This window comes from Netta rufina, assembly GCF_964035555.1.
Source record: "Netta rufina genome assembly, chromosome: 4".
Lineage (NCBI taxonomy): Eukaryota > Metazoa > Chordata > Aves > Anseriformes > Anatidae > Netta > Netta rufina.
Window position 1 is genome coordinate 9777093 of NC_140127.1, and position 16787 is coordinate 9793879.

General features: G+C 38.2%; 1 protein-coding gene across 4 annotated transcripts in view; it reads right to left on the reverse strand.

Annotated features, from left to right (window-relative positions):
• The window catches only part of PDLIM5 (PDZ and LIM domain 5), a 79901-nt gene that overhangs the window by 5883 nt on the left and 57231 nt on the right, over window positions 1–16787 (reverse strand). For 3 of the 4 annotated variants that reach the window (XM_084285549.1, XM_084285548.1, XM_084285551.1), the window contains 2 exons: window positions 4428–4470; window positions 2015–2130 (listed from right to left, as the gene is read on the reverse strand). In XM_084285549.1, the coding sequence (XP_084141675.1) occupies window positions 2015–2130; window positions 4428–4470 (159 nt within the window). The remainder of the gene's footprint in view (window positions 1–2014; window positions 2131–4427; window positions 4471–16787) is intronic. The other variant, XM_084285550.1, reaches the window with a different exon arrangement.

Here is a 16787-nt window from a genome sequence, read left to right on the forward strand (position 1 = left end):
GAGTCAAACTTTAAACCATCAAGAGAACCTATAATGGAAAAACTTAGTCCAGCTGAGTTAAAATTTTGAGTGAAGTCTGTGGACATCTTACCTGTTTTAAGCAGCAAGCACTTTCTCAAGTGAGAGTTGTCAAGAAGGTCTTGATAAAAATACAATTGTATACAGCCTAGTGAAGCCAAATTGCTCTCTTTTTATGCCAGGAGTAAACAAGAGAAACAAAACTTCCTTCCCCATCCTGAAGTAAAGGCAAATAGTTTATATCCTGAATGGGATTAGGGGGAAGTTAGGAGGAAGGAAGGAAGGAACCAAAAATTCTGAATACAACAGGGTGCTGTGTCTGGAGAATTGTATTCGCTCAGCAGAGCTAACTATAAACAAGATGCAAATATACAAGTTGTCCTTTTTTTTTTTTTTTTTGCGTGTTTCTTTGTTTTTGAAAAAAGGAGTACAAAAAAGAAGCAAAATGTTTTGTTTTGTTTTGTTTTTTGAGATTGATCAATTTTTCTAAACTTCAACTTTCTTGACATTTCAAAAATACCTTCAATTCCACTTAAAATGCGGAGATGGTTTTATTTATCAAACTACATCATCTACAATGATGCTTAAACAAGTAAAACTAAGCAAGTTGGGTAGCTGCAGAACAACATAATCACTTTAACGTTTCTTTGTTCACTTGCTTTTGTATTCTACTTTTGGATTGCAAGACTAGTATTTAAGTCACATTTAATTCCAGCTAAAACTCTGCTGTAAGAAAGATTTGTAATAAATAAAGTTTTGTTGATTTGTAGTTGATGTTTCATTGTTCTTGCTGTTTGTTTGTTTGTTTTTCCCCAACTTCAAATGCTTTTAAGATTTCGCAAACCAGACCTGCATGGCTGGCAGCAAGACAGGGATTTCCTAACCTACCAGCGATGATACTCCTCAGTCACTATCATTCATTCACTAAACATAAGGCAGGGCAGGTACCCATGTGCACCCAGTGACCCTGTGTTGATCATTAAATGCTTACTTTATGCCTCCAGCACTTCCTTCCAGGAGACTTAATTTTGTTGCTATTGTTCATTTTTTTTCCGTACTGATTACTGCTTTTGAATACTCCTTACGTGTTACTTGGTAAAGCAGCATTCCTAGAAAGCGAGAGAGTTTGGCAACATGTGATCAGGAAGCAAGTCCTTGGGATCTCCTGCTTTCATCCCACCTCTGCATATTACGGACTCCTGCCATCATCTGTTTAAGACTAGCTTTAAAGTCACCATGACAATGGTCTCATATAAAATGCATATGGGCAGCTTTATATGAATGTGTGTATAGAAAATACTAGTACTGCAATGTAAGGGGAATGGGTGCGTAAAGAAGTGTTTTTCTCCATGAGAAGACCACCTGAAACTGTGATTTATTTTTTTAGTTGATGTGGATGTGTACCTTTCTGTAGGTTTCTTCATATACTTAGGCTCAGAGGAGATCAGATGAGATGGGCACTGGGCCTACTCCTCCTGCCCCTTTCCGTTGAAGAATGGGAAATACTAGCCACAGCCTTCAGGTTTTAAGTTTTAAGTTTTTGAGACTGAAAATAAGTCAAGAAAACCCAAAAAGCAAGAAGATGGTCAATAATGATCAACATCAAAGGTCCGATCCTTCTTGACAGGCCACTCTCCACCTCCAAGTGCCTGCTGCTTTCAGCCTCTATGTTGGGACCCAACAGACACAGTGAGACACAGGTGTCCAAATGAATGCTGGGCTTGTTGCAAGGTCTGAAACACATCGTGATACAACCCATCTTGGTGTGGTCTGTTGTAATTTAGGTGTGACACCATAAACTGGTACAGTTTCATTATTAAATCCTCACAGACTCAGCCCTTCAAAACACCCCTTTTCCAAGACATGTTATTCCTCAAAGATTTGCTTCTGGCAATTGGGTGGCACACCCGAGATGTGTTTTCCTCAGCCCTCGAACAAGCCCAGCTTTTTTCCTGTGAGGAAAAGACCCTCACAGCAAAAAAAAAATCCCACCTACCCATTTTGCTGTTTACTGTCACCCTGGTTCTCTCTGAATCCTCGTCGCGGCCCCTCCGCCACCTCCTGGGCACCGTCGCCGACATGGCCGCTCGGGGCGGCATTGTGCGTGGCGGGCTGCCGTGGGACATTAACGGCAGGTTTAGCAGTGCTCGGCGCAGGTGGCCACCCATCAGCGTTAGGCTTGGCGTTAACATGCAGTCCTGGTGCAGCAAACGGGGCCGGGGCGGGGGGCACGGCCGCCGCCTGGGCTGGGGTGAAGGCGGAGGATGGTGATGGGATGGAGGTGACTTTTGAGGACGTCACAGCTCCGAAGGGCCTCGGGGTCTTATTGTAAGCCACGCTGGCTGTGGCAGTGAATTTGGGTGCAGCAGCAGAGGCAATGGGCACAGGCTTAACTACTTCTTTAGGTTCTTCCTATGTGAGATAAAAAAAAAATACACACACAAAAACACACCAACCACATGCACATTCCTCAGAACATATTTTCAGTGCTGTTGAGAGAGGCAACCCGCCTAGTGTGAAGTAAGAGGAATGAACATCACAGAAGCAAGCTTTACCAAGAGCGTTGTCAACAAGCACATGGAAAAAAATGAGCCATGCATTTAGGAAAGGGAATGACCCAAGCATGCACAGTCAGTCAAAATGAAATCCCATGATGCTAACTCCTCACATCACATCCAGAACAGACACCCCACAAATCAAATTCAAGACAAACTGAAGAACCACACCATTGCAAAACCCACTGGGTAATTCATGTGGAAAAAATTAGCGTTTTTTAAAAACCACATTCCACCTCTCAAACCCAATTCAAGATATGCACGTTCCCAATATGCAAACTGCATGTGCATGCATACGCACACACACACACTATACATTGATTTGTTGATAGGGGCCTCAAGGGAGGAACGAGGGGCCCTTCAGCTCATTTATTAGAGGCCAGTGCTTTGGGCCCAAGCTGGCTTGTCAACTCCACTCGACTACAAGGACAAAGGCTTCCCTGGCCAAAATACAGGCTGGCTCCTATCCCTGCTTCAGACACTGGGACCAGGTGCCACTTGAGTGGCTGAGTCACAACTTTGTAACTCAAGGTCGACATGGGTTATAGTTTCCAGATGGAGAAGTGCAAGACTGATACCATCTGACATACTAAAGCCACATGGGAAAACAAAAGTGTGGCTATCCTGGGGTCAGAGATATGAGGGAGCAGCCATTTGTTCCTTTTTCTCTCTCGTTCTATAAAGTTCTCTTTAGAGCAACTGTAGATTGGGGGAAAAAAAAAAAAAAAAAAAAAAAAAAAAGTCCCTTCGCAACCTCCAACCTATTCCAGAATATTTTATCAGTTTTTCTTAAACATAATCTCCCCAGAATATTTTTTTACACACAGGAGGACCACTCAGCTCTAAGTGGTTCACAGAGACAACTGCCATCCAGTGAACGTTCAGTTTTGTAGTTTGTCAAGTTTGGTGAGGTGACTTAGAGGGGAAAGGAAGCCCCCTAACTCATTTTAGCATCTGAGAATGTTTATTTCTATTCCATCTGTCCAATGAAGTCTGCATATACACTCATCAAATCAAAACTCTCAAAAAAAAAAAAAAAAGTGAATTCAGTGGGTTGTTGTTTTTTTGTTTGCTTGTTTGTTTTCAAGGAGCTGTATTTTAACAAGGTGGTGCCAAACTGTGTGCCTTTCAAATCAGGTCTGGCAGGACAGTAATACAATTATTTATGTCCACTTAACAGGATTTTCCAGTATATGCTTGATGAGAGAGATGCCCAGCCATTTGTAAGCATTTTTAGGTTTGTAAATAGACTACTTATCAAAAGGGTTTTTTGAAACTGTTGCTTGAGGACATAACATTAAAAGGAGTCAAGAACAAATAAACCCCCAGGGCTCTAAGTAAAGTGAGATGAATTGTTCTTTGAAACTCTGTATTTAGATAAGCTTCTTTCAAATACAAAGGGGGATTTCAGTACCTATTAAAAAAGGAAAAAAAAAAAAAAGAAAAAAAAAAAAAGAAAGAAAAAGAAACTGCCTATAAAAAAAAAAAAAAAAAACAACAAGCAACAACGTACTACAGTTTTTCTCTTAAGGATATAGAAAAATTTCAGCTTTATCTTTCTAAAAAAAAGCCCCAAAAGTTGGAAGATAACATTTATTCACTTTTTTTTCCTTTTTTTTTTTTTTTTTTTTTTTTTGTGGATGATCATTTGCCAGTTCTCTTAATTCTTTTTTGAGTGAGTGAAAAAAAATATCACTCAGATCCAAAAGTTGCAGTAGTCTTAACGTAACACATGGAAATCAAGCACGTTATATTGAAAGGAAAGTTTGAATGCTAGTGCTTATCAACAACAGGGTTTGACAGATGGGTAACAGTGCCACATGCTGCATTTCTCAGTTGTGATGATGAACATACCTTCGGTACATGAATGAGATCAGGTTTTGGTACAGAAGCAACTCTGAAAGAGAAAAACACACATAATTGTAAAAACAAATGCTTTAATATTTAAGTATTTCCCTTTTCCAACTCACTATGTCCACCCACAGATATATAAATTATATCATTTGTTTCCTCTAAGGGAAACAAGAAGCATTCAAGTTGAACCTACTCCATCGTAGTTAATATAGGGCAAAAGCAAAAACAAACTAGACGAATTTATCCAGATACAACATTAGGAACTCTAGCATTTGTCACCAAGTACTAATTCATTTAGAAATTCATAATAATGTATCACCAGTCAGGAGACAGTCAAAATTTGCATATTGCTTTCCTTCTTTTCAAACTCAGAAAGTTCTGGTCAGACAAATTGCATTTTAAAGCACATAACCCTTATCCAGGCTTAAAACTGAAAGCTTCCTTTTAAAACAATAAAAGTCCTTCTAAACAGCTTAACAACTTAAATAATACAGGAACTTTTGGTACATTCTCTGGCCTTCAAAGGTAAACTTAATATCACTTGAACTCCACAGTAGATAGCAAAAAAATTTCTTCCAAACAATGAGTACATTGAAACTACCACTGGGTGGTGGGAAGTAAAGGAAGTATCATAATGGAAAGGGCGAAGAAGATAAAGAATTAACAGATTTCATTATACCTAAACTGAACTTGCAATATGTGATAGGTAAAAGCATCTCACTTGATTTATCGTCTTTTCAGATTTGCGCGCATGTATGTGCAAAAACACACACCCTGAATTTTATTTTTATTTTTTTTCCAAATGCAATAGAACAACATAAAGTCCAACTCACTGACAACACTGACAACACTGCTGCTGATACAATTTAGTCTTTTCTTGATGTTTTGGTAGAAAATTGCTTTCCTGCCACATTTCAAAACATTTCTGGCCATATTTGGTAGCTGCTCAGAGAGCTGGGACAACATTAATCATATCCTGCCTGAAATCATGCAAACCTGATTTCCTAAAAATCTTCTAAAAAGGGTTTTGCTGAACTGAAGCTGAGTTATCATATCTAAAAGAAAGTTTGCCAATGAGGCAAAAAAGTTTGTTTGGAGAACAGGGAACAGAAGCTACATTTTAATTAAACACATCTACTGTATAAACCAGCCTTACTACTCTAGCAGCTAGATTCAAATCCAGCTAGATTTGAAGTAGGCATGCTGTCCCATATAAGTGACGTCTTTTCAACTTTTAACAAATATATTTTTTCCTTGTTAATAGCTGATTAAAATGTTTACTTCATTTACTTCTTCCCTGAAAGCCATTTGGCCCATGAGGCCCATCTGATACCAACAACAGCTTTTCTGTTGTTTCAGTCCAGCAACTAGCTTATAAAAAAAAAAGGGAGATGAATATAAACCCACATGCTATGTTATCAAAATAAATAAATAAATAAATAAACAAATACAGAAAAAAAAAGCAGAGAATAATGAGGAAAAAAAAAATCATAAACCAATACTACAGTTCACAAGAATATCATTTTGTGCACTTTGCCTTCATCATTTGTGCATCACCGATGACATGCATCATGTCCACATCAACAATAATTCTCAGATAGAGCGTTTCCCTGCTCTGAGGAAGAGGTCTGTTCTCCGGTTTCCCACAGAGTTTGCAGCCTATGAGAACACTGACCTCTGGCCCTCCAAAGCACCAGGGTGCATCGTTAATCATGCCTAATTGTGGACTTGTCAATTGGCAGCGACAAAAGCAACAAGAAGAAAAAAAAATGCCAACACATATGGAAACTCTTCTTTCTTTTTTAAAGACTAGTGTAGAAGAAGATTCTTCTGTATTTTAGATATGTATTTTATAATAAAGTAACTTGCAATGTTTTGTGTATTTATTAAACTGATCTAACAGTTAGAAGTAGAAAGATAGTCACTATTCAAATCAACTCCCAAATTTCATGGCTGAGGAAAAAATAAAGTTTGCAAAAGTTGGAACCTGAAGTTTCAGTCTACAAGAGAAATGCATTTCATTAGTTTCACAATATAATTAAATTTAAGTTTGCAATGTATGAAGATGGCTCTGTGCTCACCTATACAGCACTTAACAAAAATTATTTCAAACATTACTTCCAGATGATCTGAAGAGATTCTTCAAAATTAGTCTTCAAAAATGCCATTAAAAAGGGGGGCAGAGGGAGGGGGAAGGAAGGGGGGGGGGGGGGGCTTGATAACTACAATGTTTCCAATGTTCTTTTAACATTGGAGCCAGACAGCATAACATTGCTTTACTTCCCCCAAACATACTTGAAACAAGGACATAAATTTGTATGTCCCAGACATACTTCAAACAGTTTAGCTTGGCCTTGTTGACTTCAGACCATAATCAGACTAAAATCTGTGATTTATCCAGCGTTGCATAAAGAAAATGCTCACCCAGCAAACTGAGCCACCAGGATCTGAATGTGAAAAATGCACGGTGGTTAGACAAGACAGTACAAGAGGAAAAGCACAGTTCACGTTGAAGAGCAAAACACGTCCATGTCCAACACATACATTTACGAAAATACTTGCTACAGTGCTTACATCTTGGCTATTACCCTTGGAATTGGGAAAGATATTACAAAATCTGTAGAGCAAGAAGTAATTTAACTACAGAATCTTGCACTTTTTTTTTTTTTTTAAGCTGTTATCATGTAGTTTCCCACCTAGCAATTAGATGTGAAGATTTCATGCTACTTCGGTTAAATGGGGTGATGCAGTGATACCTGATGATAGAGACTTTCAGAAGGAGATGACGTTCCTGCCCTGTTACTACTTATTAGAAAAGCAGGACAGCTTGAAGCAGGGTATTTTCTGAATGATTTCAAGCTGGCAGTTCAGTATATGAGCTTGTGTAATATTTTTGGTAACATACAAACAAAACAAAGACATAAAAGCTCAGTATAAATGCTTATTATAAACAGTGCACACAAAAGACCTTGGCTAATTGTTGCTGGAGCGAGCTCCAGGCTTCCATCTCCTTACAAATTATTACAGACAGTGAAAATACAGTCAACAGCGGTCAGTTACTGACAGCCAGGATACTGAAAATGAAAGTGCACAATGTTTGTGCACACTTTGCCATCGCAGATGTTTGCTCTTTCAAAAAAAAAAAAAAAAAAAAAAAAGATATATTTAGTCTGTGTAAACAGCTCATTTCGACCAGACAAACATGATCAAATTTGTTCTCCAAACATCCCACAAGCTGTTCCTCTCCGATGAATACTTTTGTGACATTTAATGCAATTCAAAACATTCCAACTTCCAGCACAGCCTTATTAGGGAAATGAATTAGTCTGCTCCTGCTATAAGCAGCATGCCTAGCAAAAACTGTTCATTCTTTAAATTCTCCCTGCATTCATTTCCCCTTCCAAGTATTTCACCCACCAAAAAGCCACAAGCATAACTGAATCCTTCCATAATCACTAATATCTGGAAAACCCCAACTAAAGCTATGAGTCCAATTTGGTACGTCATCTCTAAAAATCGATCACCAACAAAACACTGTCATCTCACTGATTAGCATTAGAGAATTAAATTTAAGGCAAAGCAGGATTCTTCAGAGGCCAAAGCCCCTGGCTGCTAAACTCATAAAGTTTTATCTAACCTAAAACCCAGAAGAAGAGTTTCAGATTTGTCTCTCCTGAACTCCATTAAGGTTCCACCACCACCAGTAAAGGCACTACATGGTAAACTACCAGGAGGCATCTGCATGCATCAACCCCTCTATAAACAAGGGGAACACAGAATACCTGCAATAAAATAGGTATTGTGTTTGTTTTGTTTTTGTATCTCTGTAACTTAAAGAATTGCTCAAACTCCAGTCTGAGATACAAGAGGAGAAGAACACAAAACTGTCATTCATAAAATGAAGTCAAGGCTGGAAGACTTTCTACAGAACTGTATTTGTTGGTCTGAACTGAAACTTTCTAATAGGAGGAAAGAAGAATGGAAGGATTTTTTTGGAAGGATTTTTTTTTCCTCTCATTTTGACAACTAACTCCTTCTTCAGGGTATAGTTTCTGGCAGCAGACACTACATCCCTGAAAAGCCAATGGTCAGATCTTCTTGCTGAAAACCTCATCTTTTAATGGTTTTACCACTGTAGCCTGCAGTTATGGTTTTTTTGTTGTTGTTGTTATTTTTGGTTTTGAATCATCTTATTTCTAGACAGCAACCAGCTGACAGGGCAGAAAGCTAAATGCATTTGCTTTTCATAAGATAGCCAACTCTCATGAAAACATGAAAATGACAAGCAGAAAATGTTTAACATTATATATAATAAGCTATGACTTTTAATAGAAGCTATCTGAACCAAAACAAATGAAGATGTAATTTAAAGCACAGAAAAAAGAAAAATCCAAATATTTTTTTTTCCCTAGTCCAAAGCCCTTTCCCCACTGCAGACATAATTCAGCTCCTATGAATTCTGCATCACAAGAATGGAAGAGAAGAAACATTCTTAATCTTGCTTCTTGTTGCAGCTTATGCATTATTGGAAACATTGGCCTTACGTTAAAAATATGAGTCATCTGCCAGGTAGTATACCTTGCAACTACACTCCCCACAGCTTTGTAGAAATGGACCCACTGCCCTGGCTGACACGAATCAGCTAGATATCAGCTAGATTGGTGCTTTAAAGATCTTGCTATGACAAGCACCTGCAGCCCAGAAACTGTAACCCCAAGTACATCCCCATACAGAGGAAAGAAGAGGTAACCAAATTATCATTAAGCATGGAAACTTGAGAACTGGAAAGTGTTGCAGTCATTGCAAAAATATGATTTTGTTTTCCCTCCTTAAAAAAAAAAAAAAAAAAAAAAAACAGTGCAATGTTTTTCAAAACTGTACTTTGGTCATGGTGCTTGGTAGCATACCAACAGGTTGCTATGATGGTTGTCAATCACATTTTCTCTCCTAAGCCATTACCTGTTCTATTTTAGTCCATTAGTCTTTATTTTGTTGAACATGCCAAATAATGACAAATGTGGAAGGAGGAAGACTGAATGCTCATTTGCTTTTTTAAAAGATAATGGTATTTCAGATGCCAGGTACATCAAGGAGTCTTAGTGCTAAATTCTTATTCTGCAAGCTAATTCGTATATTAAAAATGCATATTTCTCCTCTTGTCCTACAAAAACAGACTGCAAAGCTGTCAACTCAAATATTAAAATATTAAAATACAAACTCCAGTGTGAGACACAATTGTCTCAGCTTTAAGAAACAAAATATTGAAGAGAGTTTATGTTCATGCTCAGTTTAAATCTGAAATGGCAGAAAAGGAGCTCTTTAGTCAGGTGGGCAATATTTAAACAGCTTGTATCTTTAAACCCAATTTTGAATGAGTTGTTATTTAGACTTTCAGGTTTCACACTTCTTGCTGAGGTGTATTTAATGGAGTATGTTAAGAATACTGGTATTTATTTCTTTATATAATAGTATGTCAAAATAATATTTGTCATCTCTGAAACAGTACTTTGTCATGTTTTGCCTAGGAATACGAGTTTATGAATCATCCAACACATATTCCATTTTCATTAAGGCTGAAAATTAATATAATGTAAGCATCAGCATTTTGCATTTGGTATATGTTATACATGTTCACATCCCCAGACCATGCACTCTTCAGCACTTTGGATTAAGATGAAGCATAAAGCCAGGTAAAAGAAAGAATAATTATGTCCTTGCTTTGCTGCTCACTTAATAGTCAGCCAAATCAAATGTAGGTCCCTATCAAATTTAAATAAGGTTGGGGATTTCATTATTATGTGCTAAAATAAGCAGTTCTGACATTTTAGGAGAGGAAGAAACTGCCCTCTGCTTTGGTATTCCTGCCCACAAAGGATTAGTTGTTTTCAAGACCTCCCAAAGGCAACCACCGCTCATAGTCTCATTCCTGTGGTCTGTGGCAACCCTACTGAACGCATTTGTAAAGAGAGTTTAAGTGCAGTCAGATAATATTTTATTCTATTAAGGCAAAGCCAAAAACAAACTAAAAGTTAAGGGAAAAAAAATACTATGGAATACATCTCACCTTCTGACTGACAAAGATTTTCAAAACCATGCTTTTCACTCTTGTAATGGCACGAGGTTTAGAAACCTGCAGGTATCATGCATACAACCAGGACTGGACCAGCAGAGGTATGTCTGTCTGTACCTGCCCATGACTCCTTGGCAAGAGTCAAGACGGGAAAACCATCCCCTGTATTAAGCACGGTATTTGTGCTACAATCTTTCCAGCAGATCTGTACGCAACTCAGGGTGTCCAAGTCCTGTCATCTAGTTCAGGAGGCAGGGATCCTACCTTGTCACTGCTTTACAAGTGATGGGAAAAATAACATCTCATCTATAAGATTTGCCCATGCATTTCCTTCAGTGATGGTGGTCACTTCATTCAGTTCTAACTTGTTATAACTAATTTTTATTATTTCTTTGTTTAGCATTCCCAAAGCTGTTTTGCCAAGTAACAGTATATAATAGTTAAGTGCAAATATCAAGACAGAACCAAAAGCCTTCAGCAACTATACCCCGGCTTTCAGTAGTGGAATTTATACATTTAATTTTCTTAAGAAGCATTTATGAGACACTAATTCTAACACAGCAAGCTACCTTTTAAAAATAACCAGCTTAAAGAAAAGCACAGGTCTAAACAACTCACAGACATAGTCATTCCTCTAAAACCTTCAAAAAAAAAAAAAAAAAGCTCAACTTCATGCTGACATCAGTCTGGCATCAAATCTAGGTTATAATTTAGGATATTCTACACTACCAACTAAATTATTTTTTCCAGTGCCTACCACACTACGGTGACTAATGCTTAAATGACCTCCTTTGTCCGAAACACAGTCTAAATGAGCTTGAAAGTGCAGTCGCGTGTATTTTAACTGGAAATTCATGACAAAAAAAAAGTTTTTAAATCCCAACATACCCTTATTAGGGATTTTTTTTTCTTAGTAAGTGCATGATTGGGAATGAGCATTTATATCACATTTTCTCCCTCAGATGAAGAAACTGGAATGTTACAGAGCCATTAGACTTAAGTTTCACATCTTATGGGAGGTCAATGCATTTCTCCTCTACCAAGCAGCTCACCCATTCACAAGTAGAGTACACTGAGACTACACTGAGAAGTGTATCACTTCTCCTGCCCCTCTGCACACCACAGCTGGGGTGACAGGAGGTGGTGACTGCAGAGACAGCAAAGGGGAAGCACTGTTAATCACATTGCAGAATTGTTGCAGGATCAGTATAATGAATATGCACTTCCAAGAAGTTCACTTCTCCACATTGCATCCACCTCTTGTCCCTGCTTTTGTTGGCCTTTATCACTTCCATGTATTGTTCATCCGTTTACATATTTAAAGTCACTGGTTTAACAGCATGTTTTGTAGATCTAATATGTTGAGAAAAGTTATTTATGTCTTGACATGATTAACACAGCTTTAGATGTTTAAAAACTTCTATTTGAAAGAAGCCGTATAAATATAAAAGAAAACCTCCAAGTATTGTATCTAGAAGGCCTCAGGTCTAACCACACCTTTAAAGGAAAGCGAAGTCAAAGAGCAACTGCCAGAGTAAGATTTGGAGCTGGAAATCATTTTGTCTACTGCAAGAGCTAAGCAAGAATGATTGAAAAGCAGTAGTCATCTCAAAGAGCTAATTCCTGTAGTTAACAAATCAAGGGACCAACTATAATGGAAATGCTCATGCTGACTAAGTAAAGATGTATAAAACACACTGCTGTGATTCTTCTGTCATTTGCAGCAACTGTAAAAGAAGAGAAAAAATGAACAATCCCATCTGACTCAGGCCGATGCAGCTAAGTAAAAAGGTCTCCCTTCCCACAGCCTAGCTTTAGGAAAGTAGCTTTTACCCTTCTCCGCTCCAAATACTTCAGGGATACCATTCTCAGCATGTGCACAGCGTATGAGGCAATTAACAGTTTTTGCGAGCAACTGATCGCTGAAGCAAAACTGATGCAAAAAAACTCTTGACAGTAACAAAACCCGTTGACATTTTTCACAATGCTGCAACCACTACTTCTGCTCTAAAGCAAGACAAAAATAAGCAAGCAACTACTCACAGGCACAGTAAGTGTTTTTATTACCTCATGGGGTTTTGTGGTTCGGTGCCACAGACATGACTTTCTACTGACAATACGCTGGAACTTTTCAAAGGCAACAAATTTTTTCAAAAACTTGTCAAGAACAAAACAAAACAAATAAAAACTCCAAACAGCTTTCTACAGAATTTGGCTGCACTAGAGAAAACATCTGCATTTAAAAAGTGGGATTTTTTTTCCTTGCAGGTGAATAACAGACTGAAAACAATCGAACTTAAAGTAAATATGGAGAAAGAAACCTTCCTAGTTTCTTTATGGCATGCAGTTATCATCACTGCAATCACTAGTCTTTCCATGGGGCACAGGCTGTTAATTATTTTTCTTTCCTTGAGAAGATAAGCACCTTACCACCTTTCTTCCCTGTTGATAGGTTATAGCTTGACTGCAGGTACCACTTACCTTTCTGTTAGATGGTGGAAGTGATGGATAGTAAAACTTTCAGCAGTTGCTCACAACTTGCATTTAGCTCTATTCCAGACCACTAGAAAAACATGTATGCCTGAAAACCTGCCAGTTTTTCCCAGCTTTACCACAAATCTTTCTTACTCTGTTACGCTTTTATGATACTACTATCGTTCAAGAACACATTTATTTCCAAACACTCAATCTTTAATACATTCTCATTATGCTGTCTCCCAGAGTGAGGTAGAAAGAGCCCTACTGATGAGTCAGGACAGGATAATTTTGATTCCCAACAGCTGAGAGATGATCTTGCATGGCACAGGACTGTTTTGTTTTTTTTTTTAAATGGTGTCTCATTTTTTCCTGTGGGCAGATGCTTAGGAACGGTTTACCTAACAACACTGGTCACTTGACATATTTACCTTTTTTTTTTTTTTTCCCTTCTTATCTTTACAAAGCACATTCACGTATTTCCAAATGTTCCTATCTGGAATTAAGAATCCAAACATTTACCTGCTGTATGTAAATTATTAGTGTTATTTAGCTATCTCTTTTAGCTAACTTCAACTATTTTCAGCATATGATGGGCATGGACCATTTTTAAACCCTGTAAGCTTCTTTTAATCCATTTAGAGACAACTGTCCTTTGACAGATCATCACATACATACCCTTTTATAATTAAAGAATGCCTGCAAGTTAGCATCATAAACCTTGCATATGGAAGAGATGTGCTTTTCAGAGGAAACTAACAGGTGTTGGGCATATACTGTAATTGAAAAACAAAGGTGTAAATAGAAACAAGTAACATTATTTGTGGCACCCAAACAATGAGATGAGTGTTTACCAAGGGAAAAATGATACGGATTACAGAGCAGACCAAGGTAGGTTAGATCTGGGGGTCAGGTGAGCTGCCTGTAAAATACCAGGCTTTGAGAAGCAAGGAACCCATCATGGAGGGAACACAATGAAAATGATCTTTCTCCCACTCTTGATTTTGAAATAAAAGGAACAAGATTAAGTTGATTTTCAAAAGAGGAATTAAAATAAAGGGCATTAAGTATATCACACAAGCTAGAAAATATATCAAGTGCAAAATCCTAAATTTTCTGAGAAAAAGGGAACAAAATTTCACTCTCAGATATGTTCAGATACTCTTCAAATTCACAGGTGAGAAGAATTGCATTCTAAGAAATGTTTCCATTTTCCAAAATGTAAACTTTTCCATTTCTCTAGCCTTGGCCAGGAGCACAGGAAGCACCACTGTTCACGCACGACTGCCAAATGATTGCCAAATCCCAAGGCTACTTCAGGTTCTGGGAAGGAAACCAACAGCGCTTTGAAATTTTTTGATCAGAAAACTTTTGGACCTGGGTCAAACAGCCATTATTCAAGCTTGCTGTCTTTCTGGCAGTCTCATTAAGCTATTGAATTCAATGGCCATTTGACTAATGCCAGTACTGGAGAACCAAATTAGCAGCAAGAAGGTTTTGCCTAACGTTTGCAGAAAATAATTTCCTCGACTTTCTGATGTATTCCTATTAACACTTTTCTTCATGGAATTAATGCAGGGGAGGGAAAACATCGCTCAGTGTCCCAAAGCACTACAAGCAGTACAGTCATGCTAGCCTCAAGATGTTTTTAATCATGCTGTTTGGAAATCGGTCACGCAGGCAAAATGAGACCTGTACCACTGCTTTCCTTAGGAAGTTAGTCAGTGCATGCAGAGCACATAAGACTTGTAAAATGAAACTTCTCAGGCAGAAGTACAGGCTTCCCTGGATATTTCCTAGTTTGGGACCTTGACATCTTTGTTCTTGGCCTTCTTTTTGTGATGTGACTTCTTGCAGTTGAACCAGAGGCCACAAAAAGGTTTTCTCCAATGAAAACTCCAGGGGAAAAAGCAGCACAGACAGTATGACTGGCTTCCACCATGGTGAAAGAATTTCTTCAGTTTCATGTTCTGGTCCTTAGAAACTCACTGGCACAAAATATGCCTCAGAAACGGGCCAAAGAGCAACATTACCTGTTCCCACCACAAATTTTTATAGCTCCACAATGGCATTCTAGAAGAGGCTTGAGCATGCCAGCATTTTTGTTTCTGTTGTTAGTGGTTTGTTATGGCTTAATGATTAAGTCACTTTGTTTTTCTTATATGTACCCATCCCACATTTCATGTGTTTAAACTAAAAGTAACACATACCAAGCAAATACTTCTGACTACATAAACAAATGTGAAACTAAACAATTAGTGTAATACTATAGGAAAGGAAGCACAAAGAAATGTGATCAATTTTTATGCAGGTAGTAACACATGTAAGAGCTGGCTCCTCAACCTCAGGTTCAGTCACTGGGACTTTGAGGTCTTTGAGCATGTTATAGCCTCATTCTATGTCAAAACCAGTCCAGTATCTGGATTAAGTTGCTGGTATGTACAATTTAAAGGGTCTTGTTTTTTAAGTGAATTGAAAACGGTAACTCTTCTACTACCCATAGAGGCCAGGCTTGTTCTAACCCTGTAACCAGCACCAGCATAAAAACAGAGAAGCAATTCTTCCCAAAAAAAGAACAAACCCATTCTTCCATATCATTACCTCTCTCAATCAGAGCCTAGATTACCGATTCTGTAGAAAAGGGCACACGTGTACACAGACAGCTTATCTTGCCACATCTGAGTGCCTTGCCCTTCAGTATTCTCACCTACTCCCATGTAAACTGGTTCAACATTTGCCCAGGCACTTTTGGCCCATTAGAGGAAGGAGCAACCAGGCACAGCCTACAAACAACATTAATCCAGCTGAAATTATGCACTATGCATTTTGCAGATACAGTTAAAGCCTGGGAGGTTCCAGACACCAAAGCAGAGATACTGTTCATTTGCTGTACAAGAAGGGGTTTGGATTGTTTTCTCAATCTCTGCTAGTCTGCGTATATCCAACACTCCCTTGATAACATATAATCAAGGAATGATTTCTTCAAACAATTGCATCCCTAATGATTCTCTCTATTCTTAAGAAAAGCATATCGATACACCCAGGAGTGATCTTTGGACCAGACAAGTAGATGTATTCTTGGGCGTGGAGGAGTCTTAACAGATGCATTGTTCTAATGCAGCTGTTCACAATTACTGGCATGTGCTGCGAGGCCAGTCTGATTACAGCTTGTTTCATCTATATATAAATGCATTATTTTGCTCCTCAAAAGTTTGGCATTCAGATGGTGACTGCAAGGCTTCAAAACTGAAGTCTATCTGTGATGTCCCAGCTGGCTATTTTAAAGTGTGCCAACAGAATTAAAATGTCACTAAAGATCATGCCACTCTCTGAGGTATCTGTGTTATTTTAAGACTTGGAGATAAACTGTGGCCAACACCACATTGTTTCCCTAAGTCTTTCACTCAATAGCTATGGACATAGCTTAAAATAAATGAGTGAGGTCAATGACACCACAATTTGCATGCTAATTAATGAGCCTCTGAGATTCCACACATGTAATGGATGGGTTGCACAGGTCAAAGCAAGAATGGAAAGAAAAGTTTAACATGAGATTGTGAATGGCAAAATGCCCTGGAGACCAGTTAAACAGAAAATCCTATACCCATTTTCAAAAGCAGATTTCAAAATCTACTGAGGGGCTAAGGAAACGTTTAAATTCTTTACCTAACGTATGGGAGCTCAGGAAGTATTGGACCACTGACTGCAGAAAACCTTTCTTACAAGTAATTGCATGCTAATTTGATAACAAATGGATCAAATGTAGTATATGAATTCTCTTTTACTAAAAGATGGAGTTCTGGTGAGCCATGGTG